Source organism: Zingiber officinale, chromosome 9A (genome assembly GCF_018446385.1).
Source record: "Zingiber officinale cultivar Zhangliang chromosome 9A, Zo_v1.1, whole genome shotgun sequence".
In the NCBI taxonomy this organism is placed as follows: Eukaryota; Viridiplantae; Streptophyta; class Magnoliopsida; order Zingiberales; family Zingiberaceae; genus Zingiber; species Zingiber officinale.
In genome coordinates, this window is record NC_056002.1 from 11,534,849 (window position 1) to 11,546,925 (window position 12,077).

General features: G+C 39.9%; 2 protein-coding genes across 2 annotated transcripts; one reads left to right on the plus strand and one right to left on the minus strand.

Moving 5' to 3' along the window:
- Window positions 1–4,824: 4,824 nt before the first annotated feature.
- Window positions 4,825–6,265, minus strand: LOC122020890 (DNA-3-methyladenine glycosylase 1-like). The gene is made up of 5 exons (XM_042578927.1): window positions 5,869–6,265; window positions 5,738–5,795; window positions 5,584–5,667; window positions 5,365–5,506; window positions 4,825–5,246 (listed from the first exon to the last, which is right to left on the minus strand). Exons 1-5 carry the CDS (start codon window positions 6,245–6,247, stop codon window positions 4,956–4,958), a joined length of 954 nt encoding a protein of 317 aa, XP_042434861.1. The 5' UTR covers window positions 6,248–6,265; the 3' UTR covers window positions 4,825–4,955.
- A 762-nt stretch (window positions 6,266–7,027) lies between these two features.
- LOC122020412 (enolase 1, chloroplastic-like) lies at window positions 7,028–11,287 on the plus strand. The gene is made up of 7 exons (XM_042578334.1): window positions 7,028–7,532; window positions 7,684–7,991; window positions 8,073–8,227; window positions 8,305–8,622; window positions 9,682–9,828; window positions 9,932–9,982; window positions 10,985–11,287. Exons 1-7 carry the CDS (start codon window positions 7,090–7,092, stop codon window positions 11,051–11,053), a joined length of 1,491 nt encoding a protein of 496 aa, XP_042434268.1. The 5' UTR covers window positions 7,028–7,089; the 3' UTR covers window positions 11,054–11,287.
- Window positions 11,288–12,077: the final 790 nt, after the last annotated feature.

Sequence of the window (12,077 nt, forward strand, 5' to 3'; positions counted from 1 at the left end):
ATATTCTCTTTTGAAACATTGCCTTACAAATTAATATTAATTGCCTTAGAATTTTTTTTAAAATTCACTTAAAATTTTGTTTACCTTAGACTTGTTTAAAGAACCCCTATTTTTAATGTGATCAAAGGGGGAGAAGAATGTTAAGTCTATGTTAAGTCTAGGGGGAGGTACTATAATTTTTCAATTGAAAAATATTTGGACTTATTGGAATATAAATCGTTTTTATTGCATATGGTTACCCTAACTTAACTTGGGTTGCTCACATTAAAAAGGGGGAGATTGTTGGAACCCCAAGGTGTTTTGATGTGATCAAACAAGCTAAGTTAGGTCATGCGTTTGTTTAACCCTTGTGTCTAAGTGTGCAGGAGCTTAGGAACACAGGAAGTCAAGCGGAAGACGCGGCTAACGAGAAGGACGGCACGGGGAGAGAGCCGGCGGGCTCGGTGCGTCCGAGGGACGAGGTGACCGCGGAAGAGTACACCGGCGGACGAGAAGAACGTGCGCGGCGTTCGAGGGACGAGAAACCGGGAAGGAAGGCTGCTCGAGTAGAAGGCCAGAACATGGGTTCGGGTGAGCCCTATTCCGGAAGGCCGAGATCACCCAAGCAAACGGAGCTGGAGCGAACAGACCCGGACCGAGATGAGCTGGATCGAGACGAGCTGAACCGGAGTCGAAAAGTCAACCTATGTTGACCTTAGGGCTCCGGGCGCCCGGAACCCTTCCGGGCGCCCGGAATCGACTTTTCAACAGGATCGAGTTTTGACTCGATCCAACCGTTGGGGGATAAAATTTATCCCCCCCAGGGCGCCCGGAACCCTTCCAGGCGCCCGGACCAAGACTATAAATATAGCCTTGGTCCAGAAGCAATCATCAATCAAGAACAACTACTTGTAATCCAGTGCTTTCATTTGTGTTATTTCTTTCTGTGCTTTCAACGCTGTAAGAGGCTACTCCGCCCAGAGGAGAATCAATTAGTGCGCCTTCTTTGCCTTGGATTAGCAATCCTCTAATTGCAAACCAAGTAATTCCTCTGTGTCTATTTTCTGTTTTAATTAGTCTCTGCCTTTTTAATTACAAGTTCTTTTAAGTTAGTTGAATATCCGAGAAAGGTTTTTGGTTTTATTTTGTAGGGCAATTCACCCCTCCCCTCTTGCCGGCCTCCAAATAGACCTACAATTACTTGCTGTTACGACTAGTGATAATGGAATTAAAATCCTGGCAAATGCTGATGGACAACGGGTTTTAAGGATGCTTGAGGTTTCACGTAGTGTTTCTAAACAATCTAATTCCAATGTGAAGGTAATATTCAGCAACTACTCAAAGTGAATATTGTGTTTACAAAATTTTATATGACATGAGCAAAATCTATAACAGTAAACTCGATTCTTTGAGCCAGTGATCACATCGATGCTCTTGGTCGTCTCTTTTAATCTGCTCCTCCTTTCCTTTACTCTTTTTGTTCTCCTTTCCCATCAATGTTTCTGAATTAGATAATGTACCAAACTCTATGAACTTTCTGCTGAACAATGTTTCTTTGGCAATGGGATGACTCGGTGCTACACAGCATTGTATTCGTGGCGTTACCAGGTTTTAGTGTCAGCAAGTTTCCCAAATAACTTGATTTTCATGTCGGTGGTGTTGTCGGAGATTTGATTGTTTTTTCCTGCTGTTTTGGTTAATGGCTATGTTTTTGTATCTCAAATTTGGGTACATATTTACTTTGTTGACATTTCAAAATTGATTTTCTTCACTTGTTTGTATTGCTTAAAACTTGAGTTGATTAGATGAGTAATCTTGACCCCTTAGGTAATGTCCTAAGGGTGCGTTTGATTTAAATTATCATGCATAATCTTGGTTATAGGGAATAAAACATAACTCAATGTTGTTTGGTTCAATCTTTGAAATACTCATGGGAGAAAAATTTAGGAAAAAAATTTTGGGAAATTTTTGTTGTTGACCTCGGAATCATGTAAAGCCTCACATTTCCAAGGTAATTCCGGGTTATATCCCCATTTGCTGATGTGGCAGACATGCTCAATTACGGAATCACTCATTACTTGAACCACACATGATTAAATAACAGTACCTTAGGTAGATCATTAAGGTTATCAACAATAACCTTCAACCAAATATGCCCTAAATGATTTTTGCAATTGTTGGTGTATATAAGGCTTATTGAACATATTTTTGTTGAGCTGATTCTTTAAGGCTGGCAACTCGAACTATTAACACTAACCCAGTTTTTCTCAAATAATTTCAGGACACGAATTTTACGCCATATGGCTTCTGAGCTAAATCTGGATATACGAAGTGATGGGTATGTTAGAGTTGGTGGATATACGAAGAGATTAAATCTCTTTCCTTATTTGTAGATTGGTGAGATATTTTATTTTCTCTTTAAAAATTATTCACATATTGTAAAATTAAAATTATGGAAATTTCTTTTTATCAACCATGAAGAGATTTTGAAGAGAAATTTTAATTTTAAAATTTTCGGAAACAAATTAGGAAGTTTTAATTGTTGATTGAAACTTGTCTAATTTGATTTCATGATGTGGCCGGCCATTAGAATTTAATTGGAGAAATTTTATTTTATTTTTCTCAATTAAATCATGTCAAGGAAATTAAGGGAATTTTATTGTAATTAAATTTCCTAATTTGCCTAGGCCAAGGAATATAAAAGAAGGGGTGAGGTGCCTTCATGAGACACAACCTCTATTATTTCTCTCCCTCTTTTGTTCCTTGGTGTGGCCGGCCATCATCATCATCTCCCTCTCTTCCTCTTGTGGTGGCCGAACCTCTCTCTCCCTTGGAGCTCTTGCGGTGGTCGGATACTACTTGGAGAAGAAGAAGAAGAAGGAAAGAAAGCTTGCATCTCTTGGAGCTTGGTTGGTGTTTTGTTCTTCATCCTTGGTAAAGCTTCTTTGTGGCGGAACCTAGCTAGGAGGAGAAGAAGGTGGTTGGTGATTTCTCATCTCAGAAGATCGTTGCCCACACAACGTCCGAGGTTAGAAGAGGAATACGGTAAAAGATCAAGAGGTCTTTCTAGAAGGTATAACTAGTAGTTTTTCCTTTTCCGCATCATGCTAGTTATTTATGGAAATAATACCAAATACAAGAGGCTTACGATTCTAGTATTTCAAATATGTTTTTCGATGTTGTGTTCTTTTATTTTATTTTTCCTTGTGATTTGATTGTTCTTTTCGGTTAACCTAAAGTTATTTTAGGAAATTAAATATTAGCTTTCTATAAAAGGTTTTGTCTAGTCGGTGGTGGTTGCTCCCATATCCAAGAAGGCCATGTGCCTCGCCACGTCAGTACTGGGAACTAATTATGGAAATTAATATTTAATGGAATTAATAACTTAAGGTGATTTGGGTCGAACGTGTTAAGTTCCGCAGGAGACCCAAGTCAAAACCTAAAAGAACGAATAGATTAAGTTTTGGATCAAACGTGTTAAGTTCCGCAGGCGATCCAAAATTTAATTTAAAAGAACACATGGTAGCTAGGAAAAGATTCAGACCTTTGTATAAAATTTTTGTACAGTGGAACCTCTAGGTTTTCCGAGTAGCAACCAACAGTTTCCATGGCGCCTTTAGCCGAATGGAAGGCGCCTCCACCCCTTTCTGCACAGGACTTCGGCCAAGGTGTCCAAGGTGCCTTTAACACCATGGAAGGCGCCTCGAGCAATGTTCACCCGAAGTAATCCTTTGTACATTTCATTCTTGCAAGGCATATTAATCCAAATACAAAAGACGCCCTGCAAAACAAAATTAGCATAATCAAATATGATTAATAAACTATTTAACGGTCTCCGGATTATCTAGTTCTGACTTTCGAATTTTCCAGAAATCCTAAATTGAACCGACGTCTACTATTTCCTCAACGGGGAACATGTCCTCACCTACTTTTCTCAAAAAAGTTTACCTTTTGTCAAACCGGTCTTCCAGACCATTTGGACTTTTGCTTAGCGTCAGAGACATCAGGACTTTCCGATGGATGTCCGTCCTGACCCGTCCAGTCTTCCGCCTAGTGTCCACGACCCCAGTACTTTCACCTAGTATCCTCAACACTAGGATTTCGTCCAACGTTCTCGACCCGTCAAGACTTTGTCCATTCCCCAGACCAAAACTTCATTGCCTAACCGTAGCTAGGACTTTCCACCTGCCTAGTATTCACTAGGACTTTTTTTATCTTGCCTCAACTAGGATTTTCACCTTGCCTAAGATCACTTAGGATTTTCTTGCACGCTCAGTCAAACATATTAGAGCAACAAAAAACCTTAAGATTAAATCTTTTACCATAATCAAAACTTAAATTCAATTATTTGATGCTCCCTTCACCAATAAATTTAACCATCGATATTTTGTTACCCTCCCATCTTCATCAACATTTATCTATTGTTTTATTGTTCTGTTTTATTGCTAATCATTCAAGTGGATCAATTATTAACCATTTATTTTCTGAATGGATTTTATCATTAACAGTTACTTTAGTCTATTGAAATTCACTATCAAATGACTTGTCTATTGTAGTCTTTAGATCATCGACCATTACAATTTCATTATATCAACATGCCAAATCAATGACTAGTCTAGCTTTCCTAATGTAGTATCAATCGACTTAAATCCAATATTACTCTATTGACTTATTGAAGCTGATCAACTAGATTACAAACCATCTCTCAATTTTCATAGCTCGTACAAGAGTTTATCTTTCCTTTATTCCTTTCACAGCTCGTATAATAATTTTAGCAGTTCTTTATGGTTTCTCCAGCGAATTACACACTTGGTTAGACTATTCAAGCTTTCAAGGCCGGTCAAATGAACTTACACCAATGGAATTCAAGGGGACTCTACCCAATCCATTGATCATGCATTGATTTAACCAAATTGCGAAAGAGTTGACAATCATAAACACCATATCATACATACATACATACATAGATTGATTGATTAATCCTTGTAGGGTAACGGAATGCCTCCCCTCTCTCCAAACCGTACACACTCGTCGAATCGGAAGCAATGAACAAGATGATCGTTGGCTAATCCGGCGGCTTGCATGAAGGAGTAGACGATGACTGGACCCACCAATCGAAACCCTCTCCGAACTAGATCTTTGCTCATCGCCTCAGATTTCGGCGTCCTCAATGGCACACTCCGAGAGCACTTGTATTTGTTCACCATCGGCTTGTGGTTCACTTGGCTCCAAACGTACTTACAAAAGGATCCAAATTCTTCACTCACCTTCATCATCATCATCATCATCATCATCATCAACATCAACATCAACATCAACATCATCATAAATAAATAAATCAAATCAAAAAATTTTAGATTTTGACTAGCTATAAAGAATCACTACCTTTTGAATGCACTTGGCATTATCCACTATGCATCGCACTCTACACTCCGCAAGCATGAGCTCCTTGTCGAAGGTTATGTCCATGATGTCTTTCTCTTCCATCTTCGCTACTAAATGATGATCAAATTCCAAGAAAACTTTCCTAAAAGAAAGTAATAAATAAATTTAGATTGGAGTATAATATTTTAAAAGCATTTATTCATGTATATATATACGAACCTGTATATCTCTCTTCTCCTCAATATCTCAGTCCAATTGTGATCAATCAGCATTCCACACAATGCAAGAAGCTCAAAGAGTCGACTACAAATCAATCGATCGATCAATAAAATTGAATTGCTTTTTTTTTAAATTTAAAAAATGATGTTTGTACTTGTCATTGTAAATGGGTACCCCCCAATACTCGTCGTGGAATGAAATATACGCTTCATCTACGATACAAAAAATTCGTTAAGATTCGATCTCAAATAGTTAATGAAAGTATATAGTAAATGCACATCTTACCGCTAAATTCGGTAATCCAATTGCACCTCTTCCCGCTTCCTAACTCATCACTCAGAATTCCACTAGCTGGATCTTCGCCGCCACGAAGAGACCTCAAGTCATCGACTCCGAACCCTGTCTCGGTGCCCTCCCAAGACCCGAAAAGCTTTCGCAACGACACTGAATTCTTGGGGTCCCAACTCGAGAAGGAGCTATTGAGGGACGATGCATTTGAATTCTGAGATAGAGAGAGGGATGAGAGACTGAGCAATGAGCAGCTTTTCTTGATGCTGAGAGGGTAAACTCTTTGTAAGTGGCGCGATAGCGCGCTCTTCGCTTGCGACGATCGCCTTTCGACTTCGCGAGCACTAGGAATCCTCTCTACCACATGCCTCCCCATGGCTGGGACAATTCGAGTGTGTGAGATCTTTGAATGCGCTCGGAGTGTCTGAAATAAGTGTTGGGATGATTTGGTGGTATGTCTTAGGGTCGTGTGGTAGGACATGAGTCTCATGGTAGATCAATGAAAGCTTCCTTGGCTCTTCAAAAGGAATTGAAGAGGAGTTGCTTCACTTTACTAATTCATATATAGTTGACATGTTAGCCATTTTGATGGGGATTTTGCATCTCTTCATTTTTATTTTTTGAAACTATTTCTGTTAAAAAATGGTGAGCTTTTTACATCGACAAGAATAATAATAATAATATATGTTAAATCTAAAATATTTAAGGATAAAAGATTGAAAGTTCTAAATTATATATCTAATATTTCAATATTATCATTAATTATAAGGACTCCATTTTTTATATTGGGCCGAAGTCAGCCCACGATAAACATCAACCGATTGAGATTGAACCGCCTCGGTCCGTTTCCCAGCGAAGCACTCGCCGTTTCCCGCTTTCAATCTCGTTTTCCAACAAACCAAACGCCACGGCGTTGAGCGAACACATGCGACGAGCAGCCGCCCTCGGGACTATTTTGGTTTCGGATTCCCTCAATGAATTTGACATTACGACATATTTAAGGAAAAATCTAGCGTTAAATTTTAGATGTCTATTCCATCTGACGGTCAGTAGTGGAAAGTAAATTTTCATATGTTATTCTACTTGGGGCGGATCGTTGATTGTTGACGGATCCCTCGAGGTCGACGATCGGTTTGCGTTGCTATAAATTCCATCGTCTCTTCGCGATCTCCGTCTAGCCGCCGGCGATCGGGAAGCGAAGAGTTCGAACCCTAGAAAATGGCTCTTACCCAGTCCAACCTCCAACCGGCACCCACCTCCTTCGCTGCCGCCCTCTCTTCCTCCCGATCCCTATCCCGGTCCCCAGACCTCTCCTTCCCCTCCTCCTGGCACCGCACCCGGCGCAGCCTCGCGATCCGGGCCTCCGCCGTCGCCGCGCCCACCTCGACCCCCTCTGCGGCCGCCCAGAAGTCTGCCGTCCAGTCGGTCAAGGCCCGCCAGATCGTCGACAGCAGGGGTAATCCCACCATCGAGGTCGACCTCGTCACGGGCGACGGCGCCCTCTTCAGATCCGCTGTACCGAGCGGCGCATCTACCGGTATCTACGAGGCTCTCGAGCTAAGAGACGGCGACAAGAAGGTATATGGCGGCAAAGGTGTGCTCAATGCCGTCAGGAACATCAATGAGATTCTCGGCCCCAAGCTTATCGGCGTCGATGTCAGGTTCGTCTACTCGCAAACAAAAACATGTTTTCAAAGATTTGCACCAGACTAATGAATCTTCCAACTTTTTTTTTTCAAAAAAACCGGATTATCGTAACTATCCGCCCGTGCGTCTGTAGTTCTGATACGTATTAATCGTTGATCTTGGCAGGAGTCAAGCGGATGTGGATGCAATCATGCTTGATATGGATGGAACGCCTAATAAATCAAAGTTCGGAGCCAACGCTATCCTTGGAGTTTCGCTTAGTCTTTGTCGGGCGGGTGCTGGAGCAAAAGGAGTGCCATTGTACAAGCATATCCAGGAACTATCAGGAACGAAGGAGCTCGTTATGCCAGTTCCTGCCTTTAATGTGATCAATGGAGGTAGCCACGCAGGAAATAATCTAGCGATGCAAGAGTTCATGATATTGCCCGTAGGCGCAGCTTCATTCGCCGAGGCTCTCCGTATGGGCAGTGAAGGTAATTCTCATCTTCTTCTTACGGTGCATATGCTTGTTATGTTACCTGAGAACTGATTGTGTCATATATCTGTTATGGCAGTATATCACGTCCTTAAGGGTATTATCAAGGCAAAATATGGTCAAGATGCATGCAACGTTGGGGATGAAGGTGGCTTTGCTCCAAATGTTCAAGACAATAGGGAAGGATTGGTTCTACTTATGGATGCTATTGATAAGGCTGGTTATACTGGAAAGGTAGCGGCATTGTATTTTTCCTGTCATGTATAGCCTTTTCACTAATGTTTTACCTAACTATTCTTGTCTTTGTGCAGATCAAAATTGGTATGGATGTGGCTGCTTCTGAGTTTTTCACAAAGGATGGAAGATATGATCTAGACTTTAAGAACCAGCCAAATGATGGAAGTTATGTCTATGCTGCTCAAAGCCTTTGTGACATATACAAAGACTTCGTCAAAGATTTCCCTATTGTTTCAATTGAAGATCCCTTTGACCAGGATGATTGGTCCTCATGGGCATCACTTGTGTCTTCAGTTGATATCCAGCTTGTTGGCGATGATTTATTGGTCACAAATCCAAAGAGGATTGCTGAGGCTATTGAAAAGAAGGCCTGCAATGCTTTGTTACTAAAGGTAAGATGCTATATTGATTGGAATAGTATAAATGAAAGTTCAGGGTAGTTCAGATAGGACTACGGTAATTTGACCACAGTATGCTTAGTACTATTTAGAGAAGAAGAATATTTAGGGATATATGTTTTCCACCTGAGGTTCTCCATGCTAGTTATTCTCCATGTAACTGAGATCAAATTAAAAGGTGTGAGCAATTGTGGGCATGTTTTGGTTAAGGCTCAACCTCTGTACAAGGGCTCCACAAACAATCATGCATAGGTCAATTGCAGTTGCTTTGCAGAGCTTCTGTGCATGGGGTTGCAAGCATGCAGATAACGGTGACAGACACATCTAGTTTATTGCTAAGTAGCAAGGTGCAAGTTGAACATGAGTAGAGATGGCAGTGTGTAGGGGACAGGAAGAGAGGAGAACTTGATGCCATAACTACACAACTTCCTTGTCAGTAGCTGAATAAAAACACGTAGGAGACACGTAGGAGACTTTACCTCTAGTCAGGAGTGTTTCCTTAATCACTAACCTCCATATGTGACAGAACCACACACAAGAAGTTCCCTTCTATGATTATGTATAATTGGAAGCTACCAAGCATATTAAACTCTACAAAACAACCATGATGTTTCAGGTCCAAGGGTCAACTTATGCTATAGTTTCGTGGGGTTCCCTATTCGATCACAACCATGTAATGTTCAGGACAAGTTTGTTTGATAAATCTCTTCATATATATATATATATATATATATATAATGTGATCTGCATTAGCAATGTGTTCTCAAATCATTTCCATAATACAGCTTTATTCAATTCCTGCTTCAGTTAGATTATTATTTCCATTTGATAGATTGTGAGCTCATTTGGTGGCTCAATGTTGTATTCATTTAGAATAAGTGCCGTTATGGTACGAAACTACTAAAAAAAAAAGACTACAATGACTACTTAGGTTATTCATTTAATGGAGGAATCATGGATTTTTCTCAGTATCCTTGTTATGCCTAATAAGAATGTGTTATCTTAGTATTACAAGACTTGGATTTGAAAATTGATGCTTTGTGACTATTGTAGGTTAACCAGATTGGCACCGTTACTGAATCCATTAAAGCTGCGTTGGACTCGAAAGCTGCTGGGTGGGGTGTAATGGTTAGTCACCGAAGTGGTGAGACAGAAGACAATTTTATTGCTGATCTATCTGTCGGGCTGGCTAGTGGGCAGGCATGATCTCTCGAATTGCATGCTAGTTATAGAGTTAATATATGAATATTATTTTGCATTTTTTTGACGAATCTTGACCTAATTTTGTTTAACTGATTAACAGATAAAAACAGGGGCTCCATGCCGCAGTGAGCGTCTAGCCAAATATAATCAGGTATCAAATAGCTTTCTATCCTTTCTTTCGCTGAGCATATCTTGGCTATCGCCTTCCAAATATTTCTCTAGTCTAGAGTTGACCATATCTTGGCTATCCCCTTCCAAATATTTCTCTAGTCTAGAGTTGGCTCTATGCTCTTAAGATTCGTTCTGTTGTTTGAATTCATTTTACAGTCCAAGCTTACTATTGGTAAATCTCAAAAACAATTTTTTCCCTCTTAATTCAATTTTCTCAGACAACCAAATATTCAAATATTGATATTTTAGGCCTTCTGCAGTTATATACCATTGCCTCTCTGGTGACATTGAAACGAAGTTCGCCTATTGATAGATTATCGTGAACATATCTAGGAGTTTTTCCCTTGATTCCACGTTTTAGAGAATTGATTTTGACTAACCAAGAAATGAAGGTTATGCCTACAATTTAACACCGGGATGATTTACAATACTAGAAACATTAGAAGCGCATACCCACGGATAAGTTTATTGAACCTGGTTTTAGTTGCCAACCTCATTAGACTTGACTGATGTTTACTATTGGTTCTAGATGAAAAATGAAGCATTTGGGTGGGTAATGTTGCTCATTTGCCCATTACTTACTAAAATAGTAGATGAGAAGTAGAAGGAAATTTATTGGGATAGAAGTACTAAATGAAAGCTAATATAGTTCGCTCCAAATTGATGTGAGGATGAGGTCATTATGAACAAAGCCTATTCTCTGAGAACGCATTTGGGAAGTTACCATGGACAAATCCAATTGTGTAACCATGAGATGCGATCAAATTGATATCCATTTAAATCTAATATATCCTGAAACAAGTGTCCCCTTATGGACCATGGACCGCACCATTTTTTGTATTGTGGTTACGGCACCCTGAACCACAGAAGAAAAGTTATTGCGTCCAAGAAACCAGGTTAACATGGCATGAAGTACTTGCATCATCATCTATTCAATGTTCATTCCAATATGCCTAATTCTGACAATGTTTTTGGTTCCCAGCTCCTGCGCATCGAAGAAGAGCTTGGGGATGTCCGTTACGCTGGTGAATCTTTCAGATCTCCGTTATGAGAAATACCACAAGGCTCCTACTCCAGCAGAAATAATCGAGGTCACTAGGAGTAGGAATTCAAGTCTAGGAATCCACAAAGATTTTACGTACATGAGCACCTTCGATACACTTGTAAGGTGTGGCCTTCGCGTGATTTTTTCTTCCGGAAAATAATATATTACGGCATTGTATTCTTATACTTCAGTAACTAGTTTTATTTCCTGAATAGGTCCAAATGATGGCTGTTCTTTTTATTGTCTTGCAATTTTTTTTCTCCCTTTAGTATTTCATATGATGGCTGCTCTTTGCAAGAAATGTCTAAATCCTTGAGTTGTTAATGGCATTACAAAGGAAGATATTGTGCAAGGATTCTCATAAACAAGGTTTAAAATGGCATTTGAAGTTGAGGTTTCAATCCTCAGCCAGATCTACAAGTGTGCAGGTCTCATCGCAAAACAAACAAATATGCTGCAGAATCCCAACAGTCACAGAGGCTTAGAAGTTTCATTGTGAAAGCCTAGGCCTCATGGTAGTTCATGATCATCCATTTGATAATTAGCATAAACCTTAACTTCATAGTGGCACATGGAAAGAAAAGCTCCGAGCTCTCAGATTGTATTAATGATCTCAAACTTGGTCAATATAGCTTGATAAATCATACCCATCCTGACAAACACAAAGATTTTAAATGGAATAAGAACAAGTATTCTTCCTTGTGATTCATTCCTTATGAATATTGTTGTAAACACAATATCGCATAGTAGATTAGTAGCTACCCAAATTTGTAAAGCTTAATCGCCGAGACACTGAAATGAGGAGGTAGAACTTGATAGACTTTGAAGTTTTACTCGAGCAGCCAAATTCTATTAGAGCGTGGAACTGCATCCATTTTAAACCCAGTTGACCACGATCAGGATCGACAAGAAAAATGATGGATTCACTTAAATACGATGATCTAAAGAGTGGAGCTAGTAAGAAAATAGATGAATCACGCATGTATGGGAGATTTGGTGGGCAAGTTACAAACTGCATATTGGAATGAAT